General features: G+C 38.5%; 1 protein-coding gene across 1 annotated transcript in view; it reads right to left on the bottom strand.

Annotated features, from left to right (window-relative positions):
- The window catches only part of CACNA2D3 (calcium voltage-gated channel auxiliary subunit alpha2delta 3), a 512160-nt gene extending 489941 nt beyond the window's left edge, over nucleotides 1–22219 (bottom strand). The window contains exons 1-2 of the mRNA XM_067303580.1: nucleotides 22101–22219; nucleotides 21400–21481 (exon numbers count right to left, since the gene is read on the bottom strand). Of these exons, the coding sequence (XP_067159681.1) occupies nucleotides 21400–21481; nucleotides 22101–22219 (201 nt within the window). The remainder of the gene's footprint in view (nucleotides 1–21399; nucleotides 21482–22100) is intronic.
- Between the last annotated feature and the right edge of the window lie 526 nt (nucleotides 22220–22745).

The following is a 22745-nucleotide window of genomic DNA, read 5'->3' on the forward strand; positions in this document are numbered from 1 at the left end:
GGACAGAAATGTGATAAGAGCAGCCTAAGCTGTAGCGTGCCGATCCTAGTCTCAGAACTAGCATGCAAGAAAGCTGAGGGATTGAGAAATGAATACTCAAACACTATTCGCATCTTTAAAATATGTTTGTCTAGATGTCTGACACACAATGGGGAGCATACATCAAAAAGTAGTGACAAGTCATTAATAATCAGCCTTTGATTAAAATTTTAATCTTAATTTAAGTTTTAATTAAAAAAAAATCATTTCCCTTTGAGCACTTATGAGCACTCTGATCCAATAGCATTTGGAGCAAAAGGGATCTTCAGAAGCAACCTGGGATGCAAAGAAAGGGACGGTGCCGTCTACAGTACACCTGCCTCCGTACCTGGCTACAAGGCAATCCCTACAGCTGGAAACTCTTCACGTTATACTTTATGACTGTTTGCTTTTCCTGTATGTTTCCTCTTTGAGGTCAGCTACACTCCAAGCCTTAGCAGGAAGGAAATTCCACAATCCGCATATTCTTTTCAATTTTCTATTTTAGTATGACTTTTTTTTTAAATTGTGTATCAAGCAAGATGAGAATTTTACAAATTTAGACTGCACAAAAAAGGAATGGCGAGGGGCAGGACTCTAAGAGGGCTGTGTCCCCTCCCTTACATTACTATTTATAGTCCTATTTACTTCTGAACATGTGATATAGTAGCAGCCCTAGGCGGCACAGTTCCCCTGACACAATAGCTAAGCACTACTAAAACACCACTTGATGTGCGTGGTTTATGTTTTAAGTACCTAATTGCTACTACGTTCAATAGTTTAATAAACTTTAAAGCTAAAATCCTTTTCAGAGCATGCTCTGGGGAAATAATCCCCCTAGTGCTTTGGGGGGGGGGGGTTTGTTTTGTTTTTTAACTTTTATGGTTTGGTATGGTTCATTTTAGACAAGCTGCAGCTGTACCGAGTAAATGCTGTTTTATCTACGAGCAACTGCAAGGGAGCAGAGAAGACACAAACCCCTTTGGACGGGAAGGGCTCTCTAGAGGCAACCTGGAGCAAGAGCAAGGCCTCCATGAAGTTAAGCCACGCTCCAGGCTCACCCCAAGGGGGTCAAGTCGTCTCTCCGGCGAGGGAGGCGGCGGCAGCCGCACATGGCACCAGTCACCCTGTTCCCGTTAACTGCGTACTTGAAATAACGCTCGTGTGATGAGTCATGTGGGCTTGAGACCTTCCGTCTTCGTCATTTCATAGAAAAGCGTACAGATGGCTATGCATATACTTGTTTCAGTAAAGCAGATACAGCTAAGTCGTTCTAACAGTCTTTTCCTGTCAAAGGGAAGGAAAAAAAAAAAAAAAAACACCTCAGAAGACCTAGCTGACCCTTAAAACTGCATTGCCAAAACTACCTGGACACACTATTCAATATCAGACCTCAGAACACCCCTCTGTGCAAATTTGCTTAGAAAAGTCAAACACTTTCTTGATTTCATCTTTTCCTTCAGCTCTGCAAATTTTTAATTTTGATTTTGAAACCCTGTTAACTTAAGCAACCTGGCAGAAAGAAACTGAAGCCTGGCTCAACACATTTCACACTAATAGGGCCACTCAAGAAAATAATGCTAAACAGCCACTGTTAGTAGCTTAAGGGGGGGGGGGGGGGGAAACAACATCTCTTAAGACAAATTGACTCCATCCCCCAGTGGAGCACTGTGCATGAGCCAAAGGGGAGAGCGAGTTCGAAACAATGGATTCAAGGTTTTTTTTTTCTTCTTAAGAGAAATCGAAATGTTTCTACAGCTGATTAAAAGAAACCACATTAAAACTTTTCAGTCTATCACAATATTCAGATTATTTCTTGTTTTATGACATTTTTGGATCATAGCTAGTTTTTCCCCAAAACCTTACAAAATTTCAATATAAAGAAACAAAAATTTTCAAGATGCACAAAAAAACACATCATTTTTTGAACAGTTTAACTCATGAATGGTCTATTTTAATTCTGATTTTTTTTCCTACCTACATAAATCCCTTTTTGGGAAGAGAGTTACACAGAGTATTTTTATATGCAAAGGAATTTTCCTTTGAAAGATCAAGAAAGGATCCAGAAGTGATCATGTAAAAAATAAAGATCAATCCTGCTCTCAGAAGGTCAGACAAGAGACTTGGCTCACCTAGTACGGTGAACCGTGGTATCCAATTTCACCAACTGCGTTTCCCTTCCTTATAGGTTTCATAAAGGACTGACATAAACACCCAGAGCGCACAACACGGCAGCTCTCACTTCCTCCACGTTCTAGAAAGGTGGGAGCGAGGGACATTTTCATGCCTAAATGAACAACACCTGCAGTACAACATCTTGCTGCAGTACTTGGATATTTTTATCCCTGCACAGGTAGAGGTCTCCTTGTATAGAAAATGGAAACAGAAGGGGGGGGGAAATAAAAATAAAAAAAGACACACACTGTACTTCCGCCCCCAGGTGTTTTGCAACCATTATCCAAAGTGGGAATCATATCAGTGGGATTTTTGTTTGTTTGTTTTTTTAAGGGCTGTTTTGGTGGATGAAACGAAGTACAGCCAATGCAATAGGCCACACTTCAGTGAATTTCACAATCTCAGGCAGTAGAGCACATTAAAATGGTATTATACCTTTTTGTAACTTCTTTTAACTAATTACATAACACTTTATAAAATTGTGTAACACAGACAATAAATATAAGATTTTCTGAGACTTTTGTTTTTAAGCATGGTATAAGGCTGCCATGTGACATATATTAACAATTTTCAGTCAAAAGGTCAGGAGCAATGAGAAAAGATTTAAGATGTACATGGGTCAGTTAAATAGCTTTTAAAAAGGCAATTTTAAACATGGAATTTAAAAAGAGGCATGAAGCTATACAAAGGCTATTTTTACCCCTTTCGAGTACAGTAGTTAGCTCAAGGTCATATGATTTGTTGCACTTGCACAGAAAATTGATTCAATTAGGTGTTTTTTAAGGGCAACCCTGTCCATTTACAGAATTTTCTTTTTTAATAGGGCTCTGCAACAAGTGCAGGCTGATTCACAGCTCCTCTGCTCCTTTTGCTGTGGACTTCAGTTGTTTCCAATTTCTCCTCAAACACATACATGCCACTTCACTGACATGAATTCAAAACCCAGACAACTCTTCTGCAAGCACAGCTGAAGTTCCTAACTGATCCTGAAAAAGCATACTGTATGCAGTGATCCCACCATTTCTGTTGTGCAAGGGAATTTTAATTGCTTTTAATACTCATCCTGAATGCAGAATGATGCTTATGCTTCCTGACTTCAAAGTTTTACCCAAAGCTGAGGATAATTATTTTAGATGAGATCCAGAAGAACAGATTCTTGCAGGGAAAAAAAAAAGGTGAAATTACAAAATAGGACCAAAAAAGATTATTTTAATAAAACTCCCATCCTTCCTACACACAATCAATTGCTTCATTTAAATCTCTCCTCAAAATTAACCTCACTACTACAAATTAAAATGCCTCTATGCTTTAGCAAGTGTGCATTCACACCGCATGGCCTATATGCACAGAGAGGACTAAGGATAAAAAGCAAGTTCTATGAAGAATCCTTGAGAAAAGGAGAAAAGCAAAGAAAGAAAAAGATTTTGAACTGGTCTCTGAAATATCTGGAAGAACTTGAAGGGGGTACAGTGCAACCGTGGGTTTTGCACTAAGTGGCAACGGGTGACAACAGTGCCGCGCGCGAAGCAGCCTGGAGGACGGGACTGCAAGGCTCCTAGTAACAGAGCTGCAGTAACAACGGCAAGTCAAGAACACAGTTCAGATAACACCTTTGCAATGGTTCAGTAGATGCAAAGTACCAGGTATTAGTACATAAAACAGAGCTAGACCACCTCAAAAGGGCATTGCTACCACAGAGAACATATGAAGGATGAGGAAACCAACCAAATCACTTGCTCAAGGTGACCCAGCAGTCCTGGTGATGACCCTGCTACCAGAACGCAGGTGTCCTCACTCCCGTTTCCTTCTCATCAAATCAGTGAAGACACCACGAAGAAGTTTGTACTGAGAGAAAGATGGGGCTCAGCCCTGTGAGCAGATCTGGAGAAGATTTTCCCTACTTAGAGGCAACATGTGAGCCAGTGTGTGTTTATTTCAGAGGAAGACTAATACAATATGGCTGATGATGTTGATAGAAATAGGTGTCCAAATGAGCACGTGCTTGAAGAAGGGATTTAAAGACGAAGGCCTGAAGCTTTATTTTTTCTTGTAAATTGTGTTAAAAGGAAAAAAATGTTATGAATGCTTTTAGGATTTTAATTACTGTTTCTTCTTCATTATTTTTTCCTTCATATCCTAAACTCGCGATTCTTCCAGCTCCAGAAAGCTTACAGAGTGGTAAATGAAAATTTATTTGCTCATTTTGCCACTTTTTCCACAACTTCCTTTGTCTGGAAATCTCAGTGAGGGCATTAGAGATTACGGAACAAAGTTAGAGTAACACAGTGGGGGGAAAAACAATCACTAGGAGCAAGTGGAGAATCATTTACACATTCCTACTCTTAAGGGAAATTTCTAGACTACACATAGGAAAAACATTAGGCATGTGAGAAACAGAATAACCCTGCTAGAGATACAGAGGTTCACCTTCATCAAGGTTAGATATACTTCTAAAGAGATAGGTATTGGGAGATTTTAAAGAGCTGAGACGGTACTAGTAGAAAAGGACTCAGAAACATGGCTTGAATAAATAAGAGTGTGTGAGTGTGTGTTTAAAGTTAACACATAGGAGTAAACCTGAAAATAAATAGCATTAAGAAAAACTGTATTCCGAAAGGGCCAATTATCACATAATAGCAGAAAAGTCTGAGGTGAGGAGAGAGGACAGGGGAAAGGAAATGAAAAAGGAGAAGAAAAAAAATGCTTAAGGCAGAGGGTATGTTGTGTATCAAGCCACTCATTAAAAAGCAAAAAAAGCAATTCCTTACACATGACATAACAAAGGAAAAAAGAGCTAGTGCCTTAGAAGGATTGCCAGCTCCTTTGGAGGGGAACAAGGAGAATTAGGCAGCCCCTATGTTGAAATCACTAGGTAAGAGACAGGAGAGAGTCTTATCTTATTGTTCACCTATAAGAAACATGATTCTATTCCAGTTACTTAGCTTTTGTCTCCTTGTTTAATTGCCTAAAAAGAAGTCTTTCAGTTCTAACCTCCTACCCACCAAGAAGGAAAAGTAAGTCAGGCAAAGTACATACAGTTTTGCAGTTAAAATAAATTACAATTTGACTTAATGTGTAGTCATCAGGGAGATTTATAATTACTCTTCGTATTTAAACTATAACATTTTTCCAGTGCACCCTTAAATGTTCTACCCTTTTTTTTTCCAACGGAATAACGTCTCATTACAGATAACAGTCTCATTACTGTGTACGACTATTGTGAATATAAAAGAAAACTTACAGATTGCAGATCTAATCCCTCTGTAATTTATACAATAGTCAGCATTCTAAATACTGGTTTAAGAACTTGCAACAAGGTACATAATCATAGTAAAGACAGATCTACTCATACGTCCTAGATATATATTGAAATGCTTTTTACTTGAATGTACCGTAAACAGCTGCCAGTCTCACTGCAACTCCTTTCCCCTGTTCCCTTCTCCACTTGGTTTCACATCAACAGTCATGATTTTAGGCCTAGGTAGAATCAGCTGTTCTTTTAAAATATTTGAGCTACTCAACATAAAAATTATACTCAACACATCACACTAGTACTTTTCATTAAAAGCATGCATACTGTTACCAAAAATGACCTTATTTTAAGTGCAATATGGAGCTGCAGCTCACTTACATCAAGAAAGTAACTCCCACCCGCGTTTGTCTCAGTTGCTTCTGAACTGATGCGACTTCAACTGTTCTGCTAATTAATTTATCCTTAAATAAGATTGAAATAATAATGGTCAGCTTGCATCGTTCTGCTTTCACCTTGCTTTCATTCAAGTTCCTAGCCCTTTGGAAACTGAAGATATATTATTCAGACTCCAGGCCTGTTTTATTTTTCCCAGGAGTGTCACAGGTGGGAGGTTACCAATTCAGAATATTGACCTGTTCCGTCACCCAGCTCAATCATTCAATATATACTGATATTTTACACTTGATGTAAGCATACTCATTTCATATTAACAAACAAACAAAAAAAAACACATCCAAGCAGAATTCACAGATTTAAACACGTGGAACCAGATATATATCAGAACTGATTTACACAAGGTCAATCAGCAAGTCACCTGTGCACAGGTCGGGGCACAAGCAGGAAGGTAGTTTGTTTGGAGCCTTCTACAGCGTAAGGGGCATTAATCCATTCATGATCACATCAGCTAGCCACCAAACACACTGACATTCACATACAACCGTGCTGCATCAAATTCAAACCAGTAACTAAAATGTGAAAGTATTACCTCTGCCCAAATTACAGAGCTGCCTTGTAGTATTGAAAACTTTGCTATTAAACGAGAAGTTCATGCAATGCAAACCATAGTACAGTCTGTCCCGATTTGTTACCCACCTAGTCACAGCAAAAAGCGTAGTTTTTTAACTAGACTCCTGAGAGGAAAATATCTGATAGGCACTGAGAATTTGTGCGAAGAATGGGAATTCTGTACTTCAAGACACTACTTTTTAGGTTGTGCATCTTACTGAAGATTTTTGAGAGCAGCTGAGTTAGCAGCTGGTTTTATCTGAGAAAATGTGTTCAGGATATTTAGAGTTTCTAGTTACATGACTCTTGCATATTTATAAACCAAGATAAAGAAATATGGTCCAATCAGATAAGTATGGCCATACATAAATAATTCTATACACCACCATTTGAATTATTCCAACAAGTAAGTATCTACAGGATTGGGACCTATAAAGCCATTATCTACAGTCCTTGCTCAGACCAAATTCCCTAGACATCTTGTAATGCTGAGGAAGTTCTCCTGAACAAACATATATTTACATTAATAACATGCTTAAGGTGGAGTGGACAGCATTAGTGCCCAAGTTATGAACGCAGCTGAACTCAATTCCTGTTCCACCAGGGCTGTACAGAATAAAGGCCTTCAGCAGAGCAAAATTAGCATTCAAATTTAAGTATCAGGGAAGCTGAGAATGAAAATTAGAATTACGACATTACCGATAATAGTCAATTTAAGAAAGGCTTCTGAAATTAAACTGAAATTTACATTTCTTAGCATATAATTTTCTCTACACTTTAGCTCTTGGTGGAAGTTCTGGAATCATGAGGTAGTCATCCTTTTTAAAACAGCAAACTTGACTTTCTGACTTTGGCTTCTAAGGTTTTAAATGTGAAAAAAAAAAATATATATATATATATGCATGTAATAGATATATCTAATTTTTTTATATATGTGTGTGTACATATAATTTGTCAAAAGTAATCACCAGAAACAGATGTTGACTGACTTTCACAAAAATGCATTCTCCAATTGCATTAAAGCACGAAGGAAAAAGAGAACACTTTCTTCTGTCACTCTGCTCCTTTCCCCGATGCACTCTCTTCATGTTCATCTTACCACCTACCTGTGTCCCTGGTCTCTCCTTTACCTGTTTAAACAGACTGCAGTTGCTTCCTGATACTGCAATTTGTCTTGCCCTGTCAAAAAGGCACTGTAAATCCATCTCCTCTGCTATGACAGAAGAATTTCATTTAATTTCATTTAATTTTGGAGGGAATCACGATATGGTTTTAGAACATGCCATCCAAGGTACAACTATCGCCTTGGATTAAATATATGGGCTGTTACTGGGGAAACGATAATCCCTCTCCAATAATGTTCACAATGTGTACCATGTGCTGATAGATCCTAACGTATTTATTCTTCCTTTAAAGCTCACACATCATAATTTAATGAAAAGATATTTTAAAGGCAAGACTTGTATTTGCATAACCTTCCCCTGCCCTTATGTATTAAAATCTTAAGCCATTATTCATTCTATTTCTGCACAATTTCTGCATAATTTTTTTTCCAGCCAGTCAGTGCTACAGGTACATCCGACTGGTTAACTGAAAACAGCACTCGTGATGAAAACTTCCAGACAAAAATGATCAGCTACCTATAACTGGATTAAGCACGTTGCCTTGTTCCCAGTTTAGCCGCCTTTGGTGTTTGTGAAACCGACCAGTAACGAGTATTACTGGTTTGGGTCTTCAGGTTAAATTGGAAAAGGGCAGCCTGAAGAATCGAGTGAAAACCAGAGCAAAACTGTAGTCACACGGGAAATATGACTACACTGGGGTAAGCGAGTGCAGGGTAAGCGAGCAATATCACAGGGAAGAAAAAAGTAACAAGGGAAAGGAGAAAATACATTTGCAAATTTGAAAATTAGTTTTTAATACCTGTACGGCATATCACTGTAATCAAAGCACAGGAAGAGTGAATACTCTGTCAAGAAAGGGTTTGATTTTGCTTGCAGGCATAATGCTGTATGGGCATTTATTGCCAGAGATGGATACCAAACACCAACAGCAGAAATACAGAAATTTGTGTGTTCGTTTTGTAGTTAGTCAGGGCTATTCATTACATAAAACAGGTTATTTGTCTTTTTAACAGTAAAAGGTATTTTAATGTGCTTTAAATGAATGTTTTTTAGTTCTTGGAAACGATCCATTCCATGTACTTTGCTTTACATTCACATCCATGCTAGTGCTGTTCTTTACCACCTGATTCTCCCCATATGCTAAACTTTTTATAATCTGTTACTCCTGATCCAGAATATTTTAAAATTTAGAAAGTCAAAATGGATATTGGGCAAGAAATAGGCAGCATCGCTAAGCCCATTTTACAGATGTTAGGCAAAGATGCCTCAGTTTGGGAAAAATCTTGCTTGTGTCTAACTTTCAGTTTGAGGCTTTTGGCATTCTGGATGAAATCCTGCAACTGCTACTGACTTATTTTCTGCAAAGTTCTGAAATGTATACGCCTGACACCAAAAGGTTTAAGTTAATAACACACTTCAGGGCTTTGCTGAATTCTGGCCACCAAAATTATGGGACCTGACAAGACCACACACACAGCTACCACAGACCTAGGAACAGAAGACAGAGTCACCTGAATCTCAGTCCACAGTCTTGATTTCAATAGGAAAATTTAAAAATAAGAATTTCTTTTTTTTTTTCTTTTTTTTTTGAGCTGGCCAACAGAAATACTCCAGTCTTATCTTTCTCTGCTCAGTATTTTGTGTGGAGAATTCCAAGGGATGTCAGAACTCATCTCTATTTTTACTGTGAAATTATGTTGCAGTTTGTACTGATAGCTGGAAGACCAAAACATGAAGTGAGTACTCAGACTTTTTGTTAAAGTGCCATCTATAACATACCATCTTTTATATTGTACTTTGTTGAAGTAATAGCAGAAAATATTGTAAAAGGCACAATGTGTGTAGGGGGTAATAAACCTGCTAGATGCAAATAGTCAGTGGCTGCAAGTCATAACATAAAGCTTTACGCTTAGCCTCCTACCCGTTTTCATTATCAGTGAAAATTTCTATTAATGTAGTATGATAGCATCATGTACAAACAGCTCAGCAGTCAGATTTTGCACAGCTGTCATAAAATGATAGTCATTTAGCTTCAAGGTAAAGTTGAAGTTTGAATATTCCTGCTTTTCATCTTTGCAGCTTAGTCACTTTAGAAGATATTATCTAATTTCGTGACCAATGAAGCATTCCAACAGATCAATTTTTAATACCCGTAGCATGTAGATCTTTTTCTTGTGTCTTGAAAACTAGTGACTTAAACACTTTGACGCAAAATCTCACAAGTATATTGGATAGCCAAACACTAAAACATGACCTAGAGGAGCACTAGGAACACTATATGCTGTGGTCTTGACCAAAGTTTTCATAATGCCTTCCAAATAGCATTTTCAAAGTGCTTTTATCTAACACGTTAGAGATAAAATTACTGTAGAGTTAGACTCCTGCTTTTTAGGGAAGCGAGTCAAATCCTTGTTTGTGCATAAATCCAGGAAGAAGCTCATTGCCAGCTACTATAGAATAATTTAAAGTGAAAAGAGACAATGAGACAGAAAACCTACCAGCTGCGAAATCATTTCTGTACAACACTGACTTCACTTAAGATACTGTGGTTGACAGAGTCAGAGCGAAGCAACTAGGAGACCAAAAAAGTTTGGATTATCCTAAATTAGAAGAGGAATTCCTGTGTTACCATGACAAATTGAAAAAAGTTTTGCAATTCATTCAATTAACTTAGTGGAAATTACTCTTGAGACTTCATAATTATGAGAACAGTTACATTCTCCTTTTGAGAGAACCATGTCTGTGGAAGAAAGTCCACCTGAATGCTGAACGAGAGAGTTTAGTTTAGATTAAGAGCCTGTAATGTTAATAGAAAGGACCTGATATAGCAACTAAAAGATGGTATAATACAGTCTGACTGTGACCTAAGAGAGGTCTACAAAAAGACAAACAAAAGTATAAAGTGAAAGATAACCAACCTGATTGCCTTCTACAACGAAATGACTAGATCCATGAAAGAGTGGAGAGCCGTGAGCATTGTTTATGTTTTGACATGGTCTCCCACAGCATCCTTGTATCCAAGTTGGGACAATTATGGTCTGGACAAGCAGGCTTCTAGATGAGTGAAATATTAGCAAGACAGCCAGGCTCAAAGGGTAGCAGTTAATCATTCATACTGCAGCTGGAGCCTGATTACAAGCAGAGTTCCCCAGGGGTACATACTGGGACCTATTGATTTCAGCATCTTAATCTGGAGGAGAAGACAGAGAAGTCCCTCATCAAGCTTGTGGACAACACCAAATTAGGTGAGGAGGTGAAACAGAAGAGGTTGTGGAATCTCCATCCTTGCAGGTTCTCAAGACCTGAGTGGACAAAGCCCTGAGCGGACAAAGCCCTGAGCAATCTGGCCATAGTTATGTGTTGACACTGCTTCGAGTAGGAAGTTGGTTTGGATGACTTTCTAAAGTTCCTTCCAATCTGAATTAATCTATGATTCCAGAAATTTTGAAAGACATTCGGTCAGAGTTCCCTGGAAGAGATTAAGATAGCAGCACAAAGGAGGAAACTTTCTTTTTCCCCCCCAGAACCAGTTTGATTGAGTCTTCAGTGCCAAATGCTGACAGAAGTCAGCTATCAGTTAGAGTTTAATAAGAGTTTTCAAAAATCAGTATCAGGGTATTCTGAAGAACATTAACGAGATGAGAATCTACCCAACTCACATTATAGAAGAGCAGTCTTAATATAATACGTTATCTCCCACCTACACAAAATTCAGGAAAGTCTGTCAACTGCACCTTTTAAGTACTTCAAAGGAAAATATTTTATGAGGCTAGTAGAAGCCCAGAAGTCTTTTTCATCCTTTTCTATTAAAAACAACAACACTTCTACGAGGAAACTACCATGAACTTGTTCAAAGGCTCTTGCAACCATTCACATAAGCAAGCTAACTGAAGTAAAATTAAGAAACAAGCAATAGGGTCTGCATATATTAATGTGATATTAACCCAGTATGTTGAATGAATTATACACACATACTTCTCATATTATATGCCCAATCTAGAGAACTAAATTAAGTCATTGTATGATGTGTTTTGTTAATGGACTCAAGAACAGTCTGTTCTTACATCTTTTACTTCCTTAACTCGGGTGATCTAAGATCCCAAAGTCTAGTTTGAAGGAGAAATGGTAACAACTGTCTTTTAAAATGCCTCCTGTACTGCAAACAGATTTATGCAAAACATTTGGCATCTCTCTCAAAAGAAAACATCTCTCTCTAGAGCATCTGCCCATTTTAAAGCAGAAAGATTCAAATATTAGAGAGATAAGGTGGTTCAAAACGAGGAGGACAGGGAGAGAGGGAAAAAAAGACAATAAAACAGCATCTCAAATTAAGGGAGGCAAGAGTATAACACAGGAGTAGCAGCAAGCACTCTGACAAAGAAAGGTCTAATACTTCAGATATATTGGTCGTCTTAATGAAATATATTGGTTTAACTCTTTATGGGTCTCAAGAACATGGAAACGGACAGAACAAATGGATCAGAACACCCACCGTCAGCAAACACTTTGCTCATTGAGAGACATGGTCAGAACTGTATGCTTTGATGACTCTGTCTTTGTCAAACCAACCAAACAGGCTCTACCTAAAAAAGCAAAAACTAGCAGAGAGAGAGTTTAGGAAAAGCTCTTCTGAAGTGTAAGAAGGGCTAAGAAAGTACTAAACTAAATACAGACCATCACCAGTAGCAAAACACTAGAACAGGTGGTAGTTACATAAAGAACAAACCAGGAGTTTATATCTAATCAGCTATCAGTACTCACGCTGCCTTCTCTCTCATTGTATGGTAGCCCTATATTACTCTGTCCTACAAGCCCTGGTGGAGCTGTATTAGCTACCTACTTGGTAGCTGCATTTAAATAAGAACACGTTGAGACAACTGGAAAAGCTAACCCTATTGAAATCTCACCATGTAGTGGTTAGACTTCAAGTCAAACAGATGAAGGCTGCTTACAGTCTTCATTTCTTCTTTTATCTTTAATATATTTACCCTTCTGTAATAAAATCTATGCATTTCAATAAGGCCACTTGAATATATGCTTATTTAAAAAAATGCAATAAGCATCCAGTCAGCCTGTGAAGTAATAACAACATAGTGTTTTATAACCAGGCTCTGCTCTGAAAGTTGAAGGACTCCCCAACTGTACCCCAAGGAGGTAAAGACACAAAGCTTAACAGTGCACAGATGTAGAGATCAAAAGAGAAATAATTACTGTCATCATTTATAGCCCAAAAGAAAAGCACAACACAAAAAGAAAGGATCACCTAGCTCACCTTCCTACTGCAAGGCAATTCAACTAGATCTATATTCTTAGAGGTGGATGTCTCTGTAACCTGTTCTGCAAAGCCTCCATGTAAGGTTTCCATGCTAGTCCAGTGTTTCCTCACAGTAAAGAAAATTAAATTTTTGACATGAAGAAAAACTATTTCACTTGTGATTTAAGACTTTCTTGTGTTTTATCTACTGTGGCTATAGAGAAAAAGTCTATTCTTCCCCTATTTTTCTGCATAGGAAGACAGTTGCCATATTTCCTTTCAAGTTTTCACTAGTTTTGTTCAAGTACAGCTTGGTTCAAGACACTAAATCACTTTCTAGGGAAATCGAGCTAGTTCTTCTCTCTTCCTTCTTCCCTTCCCCATATACATTTCTCCACACTTTCTTCCTCAGTACAAAAGGAAATACAGATTTTCTAGTTTATTTTTAAGGTTTTGTAGCTTATTTTTAAGGTTATTGTGTCTGCCACTCAGTGTACTTGTCTTCATCACACACAAAGTTTCTGAAATTCAGGATCAGTTGCCCCTCTCCTTCTGTATGACATAAGAATCATAACTTTAAGGTTTCTAAGATTTAGAACATTTCTTATGTGATAAATAACAGTGTGCATTCATTTGACATGCGCTTTATTGTACATGTGGTTCCCAGCCAGTTCTCAGCTCTCTACAGAAGTTACACACAGCAACATCAACCACTTTACCAGAAAACATGGCAGAAATAGAGACTAGGTAGGATGTGTCAAATCAGCTGCATCTCTGAGGACAAAACATTCCCCATCCACTCAGTATATTCATAACAGGCGCAGATACTAGGAGCAGCAAGAACACCTGGAGACAGTGACCTCCTCCACTGACCCCTTCTGCAAATCAGTGTCTTGACACATCTATAACAGGTTATGATAGGTGGAGCTGCCAGCAAGGCGGGGGAACCACAATGAAGAGAACAACCTGTCACTTGTAATAGGTGCAAAAGAAATCTGTGTGAAAAGCAACACAGAAGAAAGCTAATTTCTGCTGCTAGCGTGCAGGAAGCCCCAAGCACACCAGGAAGCTAGTGCAAAAGTTCAGTCTCTCTGACAGCATTTATGCAAGATTACAAATGTCCACTTACATAAATTTGTGTCTAGAAATGGAACAATTCTGCCCAGCTCTACATCCAAAATTACTGCTAAGCTAATTTACTTTCTTGCAGAGTTTTGAAAATATCTTCTGTTAAAAAAAGAAAAAAAAAGCCTTCTTCTGTGTTAGAGATCTTCCAGAAAATAAACCTGAACCTCAATGCACTTTAGATGAAAATCTTATTCCTAGATAAACCATCCAGCAAAAAGAAATATTCAGAAATTTCTGTCTTCTCCTACAGTGGTAAGCCATCTTTGCCTCCTCAAGCACCATCTTCTTCCTGAAAATTCCCTGGCACTAGGAGTTTCTCAAGTGTTCCAGTTTTGCAATGTTATTTTGGTGAAAGAAAGGAAAAAAAGAAAACAAAAGACACAATCAGTCACTACCAAGAAACGTGCACGATTTGAGCCCAGACCACTTTATACATACAGGTATGCACCTAACACCAACCTCACTATAACTTTACACCTGTTCCTCCCTCCATTTCCAAAGAGCACCACTACTAAAATGGCTTTATTTTATCTTCACCTATCTAAGCAATAGATCTTCTCTTAAGCGTGGTCTCCAACAAGTCTCCTGCCAACTCAAGTCTAGCCTGTTATAGCAATCTGAGTTACTATGCATGGCTATCACTAAGATCCCAGCGAAAGAGTGCATGCAACCAACTCTGTCCTGTAGGAGGGAATTAGGACATAACCCCTGCGCTCAGTACTCTATACTGTCTGCTGTTTTACTCCCAGATTGATATGCTGGTTAACATCTGTGCACCCCTACGCGGGCAAGTCTTTGTCTCTCTTGACCGAGCGCACTTTCCTCATGCCTTATCACAATACCACCACTCAGAAATGATGCACTAGTTATGAACCACAAGATTGATAACTCCATCTGTGAAGTCCTATAAGATCTGAGGGCAAGACATTTTCAGAAGGCACCTGTCCCTGAAATTCATCACCTCCGGAAAGATGTCCAAGACCTTTCCCAACTTCTCTCAAAGTATGACACCAGATGGATTTTTGCACAGACTTTCTTATTAGTTGCAAAACTTACAATGATTTTGACATTCAGTCTGACTTGGAAAGTATTTAACCTTTACAAATTAACTGGACAGATACTAAAATGGGGTCACAAGAACATCCATGCAATTTTGCAAAAGTATTATACATAAGAATAATGGGGACTTCATAAAAGCAGTATATTATCAAAGCATTTCATGAAGACCTTTCGATGAAACTTCTACAGCAACCTAAAACACAGTCTATCCTATCAATACGTAATTTGTGTTGTACATTGTGAAATCATTTATTATCAGCAACAAAAAATTGTACCCTACAGAACAGTAATGACATTTGAAAGTGTAGAGTATTGATTAGCAGTTGCTTAAAAGTGAATCACCACTACAATGCGGCATCTATTCATGGCTCTACGTACCTTCACTGTCAAGATAATTTGCATGGAGACTGGCTCTTTTAACCTTGAAATGTTAGCATTTTCCAATAAAGGATATGAAAACAAACAGCCATAAATGCATCAAGCAAGGGAATTAGCATTCATTTCCTTTCAAGATCTAATGTTCTCCAGTTGGATTGCCCACTCAATAATCTCCATATTAAAAGACATTATTGAAAGAATAATGCTCATATCAAACTCCCTGAAGCCATCTCATATTTCTATTACATATGAACAAGAGAACATACTTACTTTCAATAACACAAGAGAATCATGCTGTGCATGCAAAGCCCAGAAAGACACAGATGATATTGCAGAACACAGGTAGTACTGATGGGGAAAAAAGTATGAATTCACTGTGGCTTAACACAGTGCTTTCCTTTTAGTTAAAAGGAAAAATAAAACACGATGATTGATAGTCGGGCAAATTTTGACTACATTTTTAAACATGACAAACACCAAGAAACATTACTCCTGCCATAACACGTGAACAGGAGATGAGAGAGAGTACAGATCATCCAGATGCAGTTCTGACTTCACCAAAGGCAAAGAAAATTTTCCCGATTCCTCCAAAGACGACAGGAGTTCATCACAAGAAAGAAGGAAAAAAAAATTCTGTTATTGAAAAAAGGAGACCCCACAATTGGAAGTTGGATAGTGCTGTGATATTTTCCTATACAGATCAATATGCTACTTGAAAATCAGTATTGCACCTAACAGCTTTCTCCACCTAGCACATTAGTGGCATATGAATGTTTGATTTCTTTCTTTCTTGTTTTTTTTCCTTTTTAAAGCAAAAAAATTTAAATGCCCATCCAAAAGAATTTACTTTTATGTCTCCACATAATAAAGTTAAATGCCTAGCAAAACACCCTGCAACACTCAGTAACTGGACTGGCATGGAAAATAACTTTGTGAGATACATAGCCCAAATCTTGTAGGAATCAAATGGGATGAGGGTTAAAGCTTTTATAAGTTCTAAAACATCATTTATGTGAAACATCAGAATTAGAATGTTTTAAGATTCTCTGATGCATATTTATTTTATTGTCTAATGCTTGATCTTAATACAGTGACAAAAGACGCATATTTTATAGAATCCAAACTTCAGGAGTTTGAAATATAATTAACTGTGAATAGAGCTTCTGATAAACTTAATGCCATTTACCTGGCTAGCATTTTTTTTAAATCACAGTCATACGTCTAACAGTATTTTGATGGGGTTTTTTTTTATATTATAATATTATTATTGCAGGATTAAAATTATCAGCGGCAGCTGGCAAAAGTTTAAATTGATGTCCAACAAGGGAATCCTGTCTGTGCTTTAAATTGTACAGTGCTACTGACCCTTCCCCTCCAAAGCAGATAGCAGTATTTGCAGTATCTTGAGCAAAGAAAAACGAGCCTAAAAAACCCAGAACACAAAAAAACAGCATAAGGCTAAATAAAAGGAAAGCAATTAATGTCAAGATGATTGGACTAAATTTCTCTGAGAAGTTAAGTCACTATTATATGTTTTAAAACTAAAGATAGATGTACTGCATGAATCAGATACACCAGCTGAATGCTAAGTGATCTAAATCACCCTCTTATATTAATTTTGCACTGACATTTCCACACTGTAAGAACCTGACGAGAGGGAGCACCAAGTCTAGCTGGTGAGACAAAATGCAATGCTGAATCTTTAAAAACAGGGATGGCACACCGATCGAAAGAGCTGCTTTGAGAAAACACAGTGATCTGAGAAGTCCTAATGCAAGGAGACATTTGCCGGGAGGAGTAGGCATATGCATACTCTAGACTGCTGGAAATTAAGGCAGTAAGTGCTTACATAACAGTGAAGACTCGGTTAAACGCCTTACATAAGAGAAATCCGCGATAGCTTTCAACAAGCTTGTTTTCAGTACGAAACCTTAAAAGGCCGAACTGATGGATAAATGCTTATTTTTCAATTCAAAACTGCTCCTATATTAATAATAAAACAACATTGACTATTCTGGACCAAATCAAGAAACATCAGAGCTCAGTGGGAAGGAAAAGTCTCTCCCAAAGAAATCTGAGAAAGCATAAGGCACCCTGCACGTTCAGAGAACCAGATACTTTATTGAGGTTAGAGAAGCTTTACGGCACACCGTCAGTTATTTTTAACGTTAACAGGCGGCGCATTACCTGCATCTCCCGGCGTCTGCTTTATGGCCCCCATTGCTCCGCTGCGGCGCGGAGCTCAGCGCCCACGCTGCCGTCACCGCGAGCGAACAGCAGCCCTCCCCAAAGTCAGCCCCTCCAAACTTCCACTCGCGGCAGCCGAGGCGAACGTCTTCCTGGCACCTAACCCTTGCTTTTCATCCCGTACATAAAGAGCCTGGCTTTGCCAGCAGGCTATGCTCTTGCATTTACCACGGTTCTAACTAAACATAAACACACCGTTTAAAAAAAAAAAAAGGGGGGGGGGTGTTAAATAAATGTCAAGGTTCAAATACAGCAAATGCCTTTTGAAAGTATAAGGGGAAATAATACTTTTTCAGTTACGTTGTAGTATGCATCAAATAGGAGGAGATTAAAATTTCAACCGATTCTTAGGCCCCAGCAGTATTTGCTAGCTGGCTGAACAGCACGCACGTCTCTACAGCACCAAGCAGCTTCTTGAACGCTGTCAAGTCTACATGACATCTGTAAAGCCTTCCTAAATCAGGTAACTTTCAGACAATATTGTCTATTTTCTTCTGCTTCTGTGTTTTGAACACTGAATAGCCTTCCTTCGTTTTGGAGGTAAGTAATAGAGTATTAAAAAAATTGTTAAGTGCTAATTTTGCTTAAAAGCAGATCATCTTCATTTCTGAAAGTTAGAAATACATACAGCGTCTGTGTTTCATCTAAAGCCAGGTCTGGGGGGGAAAAAAATCATATCCCCATACGTTGTTATGCATCCCAACAGTATAGTTAGTTAAGATTATAACAACACAATAAAATGATAAAACATTCAATTGAGATAAGGCAAACGTAGTTTGGGGGGGGAGGGGTTAATAGATAGCTTCAAGAAGTGATGAAAATATTCCTCCCCATCTTCGCAAAACTCAAAGAGGACAGCAATGTTGTTGACTCATTTGATGTTCACAGCATAGCAATATTTAAGAATAATTGTAATAACTAAAATCAATACTCACACCGATAACCTGGCAAAGTTTGGCTTTGCTGAGTATCTCACATAACTTCACTTGCTCAATTAAATTTTAGTATGGGTCAAATGACCTTTAATGTGCAAAAGGGGCGGGTAGCGGAGCGTGGCAATAACGCCTTGATTTCAAATGCAGCCTTTTCAAAGTACTATGCTTACCACATATGCTAGCAAAACGAAACAAGTAACCTTAACATTAGTTTTTCATTTAGCAAGCCTTTATTAAACTAAATGGTGCTTCAAAGCAGTCTGTAATTGAGAAATCTATGCTGCCCAGGTTCATCATTATATGTATGTTTTATAACTTCATCTGTTAATAATGCTTAATTCGTGATCAGAGAGCATGGATTCATCCGGTAATATTAAGAGTAGCACTGCTTCTAAAAGAAGAACCTGGACTTTAAAAAGACGTGTTGACTCTGATCCCGCAGAGGCTCATAGTAAATATCAAACAGATTCTTGATGCTGGGCTAGTGGGGGCGGCGGGGGGGGAGATCACATTTAGAGCACTACTGCACTGTCACTGTCAAGCGTTATGACAACTTCTGCCACTGACTTTGTGTGTTGAAAATGCTTGCAAATCTTGAAACTTAGTATGTGCTTATTCACGCAAGCTTATGAAAAAATATATACTTAAACAATACAAAAAGATATATGTTAAAGTCAGCTGTCATCCAGGCTCATTTGCCGCAGTCGGCAGTACAAAATGCCAAACTTAAAAGAACAGATACACTTGGAACTTTAAATAAAACTAAAAAGCACTAAAGGTTTCTCCAAACCACTAGCCAGACAAAAAGAAAAAGCTAGGGGATGTGAAGAAGGAATAAGGTTGCCCTAAATACCTGTCATACTCGCATTTTGTCTTTCCCCTTTCACTCTGTAATGAAATATCACAACAAAAGCACAAAACAAAAATGAAATAGCTTAGAACGAACGTATATTATCCACCTTCAAAAACAGGAGCACAGATTTGTTAGTGAAGCAGAAGGGATGCTGATGAAAAGGTAAAATGAACAGCTTCCAGCTACCCACAATAACCACCACCAATAGGAAGAAATCTTACTACTTCAGCGGGCAGATACATTACAGAAGGGATGACAGCAGTAGCTACTATGAGGAAAAGAAGAATGATTAAAGATTTTATATTGGCTCTTCGTGGATTTTAGCACCACTACAAAACACAGCACGTTCCATATTTTTCCAGTAAGCGTTGGACCATTTGTGTTTGATAGATGCAATCTCTAAAATCATTTTTTAGTGCAAAAATTGTTGTGCATGGAATTGTTCCAAAGTCAGATTAAGCAACATGTTTGTTAGGGCCCAATTAAAAATTAAACCATTTTAACAATATTTGAGTAGATACTAATCAAAACCATTCAGAACTGAAAGGTTATTTTGCTTTATAAATAAAGAGTTCACCAAAGAAATGTGATGATATACAACTATACAGACTTTAAAGAATTTCAACTAGAAGTTTAATAAACACTGAGCGCCCAGATTTTCAGATTAAAATAAAGATCTGTCAAATATATTAAGAGTCAGACTATCTAGTGGCCTTGGAAGGCAGTAACAGACCTCAAATACTTTTGATCTTAATAGGTCTGTATTTTAGCTTAGAGAAGTTCATATTTTTCAATCCTGAGTATACAACACTGAAACGATAAATACTGCTAAGGAACTCACGTGTAATCATGAGGTTAGTTGCTTCATTTTAAATGGACAGCATAAGCTTTCTGTTTGAACTGTTATACATGCTGTCCGTTACGTAATTTTAAAATGGTATGAGTCTTTCAAAATAAGCACTACAACCTGAAGGAATAATTTCCTTCATAAGCAGACCAACAATAAAATGTTACTCTGGATTAAAATCACATCTGAATAACAGCAGAAAGTTAACCTGTGGGTTGAATGAGTGGTCTCTGTAGTCTGGAAATGTCTCGGTGTTTTACCATTTCCATATTGTCTTTTGAGAATCATATATTAAATGCTGTAAAATTGTAATCTTAGATTCTTTTTAACATATTCCTCATTATATTTTTTTCATTAACTGCTACAAAAATAAGCTGTCTAGAGTATGGAACTTTAATATAGGTTGCATATTTAAATTAGAATAGATGCAGTTCCTGATACGTGTCTAATACTCCAATCCACTTTCTCATTACCCCCTGCCCCAATTATGTAGACTTAGACCAATTTCTCAAGTTTTTGCAATACTTCACTAGCTTATTACCCAGCTGTGCAGCTGAGCAGGAAGATAACCACATTCATTCCTCTTATCTGTAATGATGTAATACATCCCAGCACTGGCCTGAGATGATTGGGGAATAATGGGATTGTAAAAACAGCAGAGATGACAAACAACAGTGCAGCCTTCTTTTCCTGATACAGTGAATTGCATGCATACGGCACCGGGTAAAAAGAATAATAGAATATGCACTAAAATTCTGCTCCTTGAAGGAAGTTAACATTTTTCATAGGAAGCAGCTGTTTCTACACCGAAACATCATCACCACAATGCAGCAACCAGACAAAATAGCCGCAGTCCTCAGCTCTTCAACCTCGACTTCTCAAGAAATAGACGTTGGAGTTTACTTTCTACCGATAATAAAACCAACCAAAAAAATAAACCAGTTTAATCCACGAGTCTCCAGATAGTGCAGTGCAATGCAAAGAGTCCTCAGGGACTAGTATGCAAAACAGAAATAGACCTCGGACCAAAGGATGCACTGCTCTGCTTTCCTATTCAAAAAATTAAATCTGCCTCCATTTTCTCTGCTAAAAGCTTGCTTATTACCACCGAAGAGATCCTTACCTTCTGCAGGAGCTGCGAACCTGAGTACTTGGCTGCAATAGATTTGATTTCCCCACCAAACGCTGAGGCCCAGAGCTTCACACTGTGAAGAGGAGGAAAAAAAAAAAAGAGAGAGAGAGAGAGACAGGAAGAAATGTAATACACATGTCATAGCAAGCAACACAGACTGTAACAGCTTCAGCTGCACTCAGAAGGATCCAAGCAATTTTGCACTGGAGAGCTCACTAAGGAACCTAAGCACAGCAAAAGATTAGCGTAGCTATTCAAGTACGAGCACAAGCTACATGCTACACCAACGGAAAGGCCTCTGATGAAACTACCTGACCTGCACTTTTTTAATTTAAAGAATCAACTCGTAAAGAAATATGCTTTGGTACAATATAAACATGTATTCGTTGAGAGGAAAGTAGCAGATAAAATGGCAGAACAGTTCTGGATGATAAATTCTCATATGAGAATGAGTTAAGGTAACAGCACCAACTTCAGTAAATACAAGCATCTACAGCCAGACGCTCCACCAGCACATGCTCTTACAATAAAACCAAAGTAGCGCCGAGTGCATTAAAGAATACCACTTCAGACACAGCTGACAGGAGCAAAGGTGCCTTGAAAAGTCAAATACGTGCAATAAAATACAACTTCAGCAGTCAAGTTCTAACCCTTGAGCATGATCCTGAGAGCAAAAATATGAAAACACTTACACAGACAAGGGGATCTGCTGCTCCGATCCAACCACATCCACTAAGGCTGTGTTAAAGGCTGTCCAGAAGATAAAGAAGACCCCCCAAAAAGCCCGAAGAAGATTCAGAGTCTCTGGCATGGTGCCTCTCTGTGCCTGAAAGGACTTGAGGAAATTCAAGTAAAGCTGATTTCAGCAGCAGTGGGGCTTTGCTTGCTAAAGCCTCTTTTCCCACCCTCACCCCCCCTCCCCCCCAACCAAAGCAACACTGGAAGAAATCACAGCTCCATCCTCATCCCTCCCAAGAATGACCCTCTCTGAGTAATGGAAGGAGAGGACCAGAAGAGAAGCTCTAATGACTCGAAAACTATTGTGTCCTTGGTAACAGCAAAGCGTTTTCCAGCATTACTGCAGCCACTTGCATGTAGTTCTTTACAACTCCGCAGTCAGCAGTGTGCTGGAGTTACTTCAGTGACCTACTGCTGCTCCAAAGTGCCCTTAGCAGCAAGACAGCAGACTATTGATTCCAACGGGGGAGGCTGTCTTCTTGCAATTACTGCTCGCTTTGCAAATGGAAAGCTGCCTAGAGGTCTCCCTTCCCTCGCCGGTAACCTCCAGCCTTCATCCCCGATCAAGTCAGCCAGCGCACTGGTTCAGCGGAGCAGGA

Source organism: Apteryx mantelli, chromosome 12 (assembly GCF_036417845.1).
Source record: "Apteryx mantelli isolate bAptMan1 chromosome 12, bAptMan1.hap1, whole genome shotgun sequence".
Lineage (NCBI taxonomy): Eukaryota > Metazoa > Chordata > Aves > Apterygiformes > Apterygidae > Apteryx > Apteryx mantelli.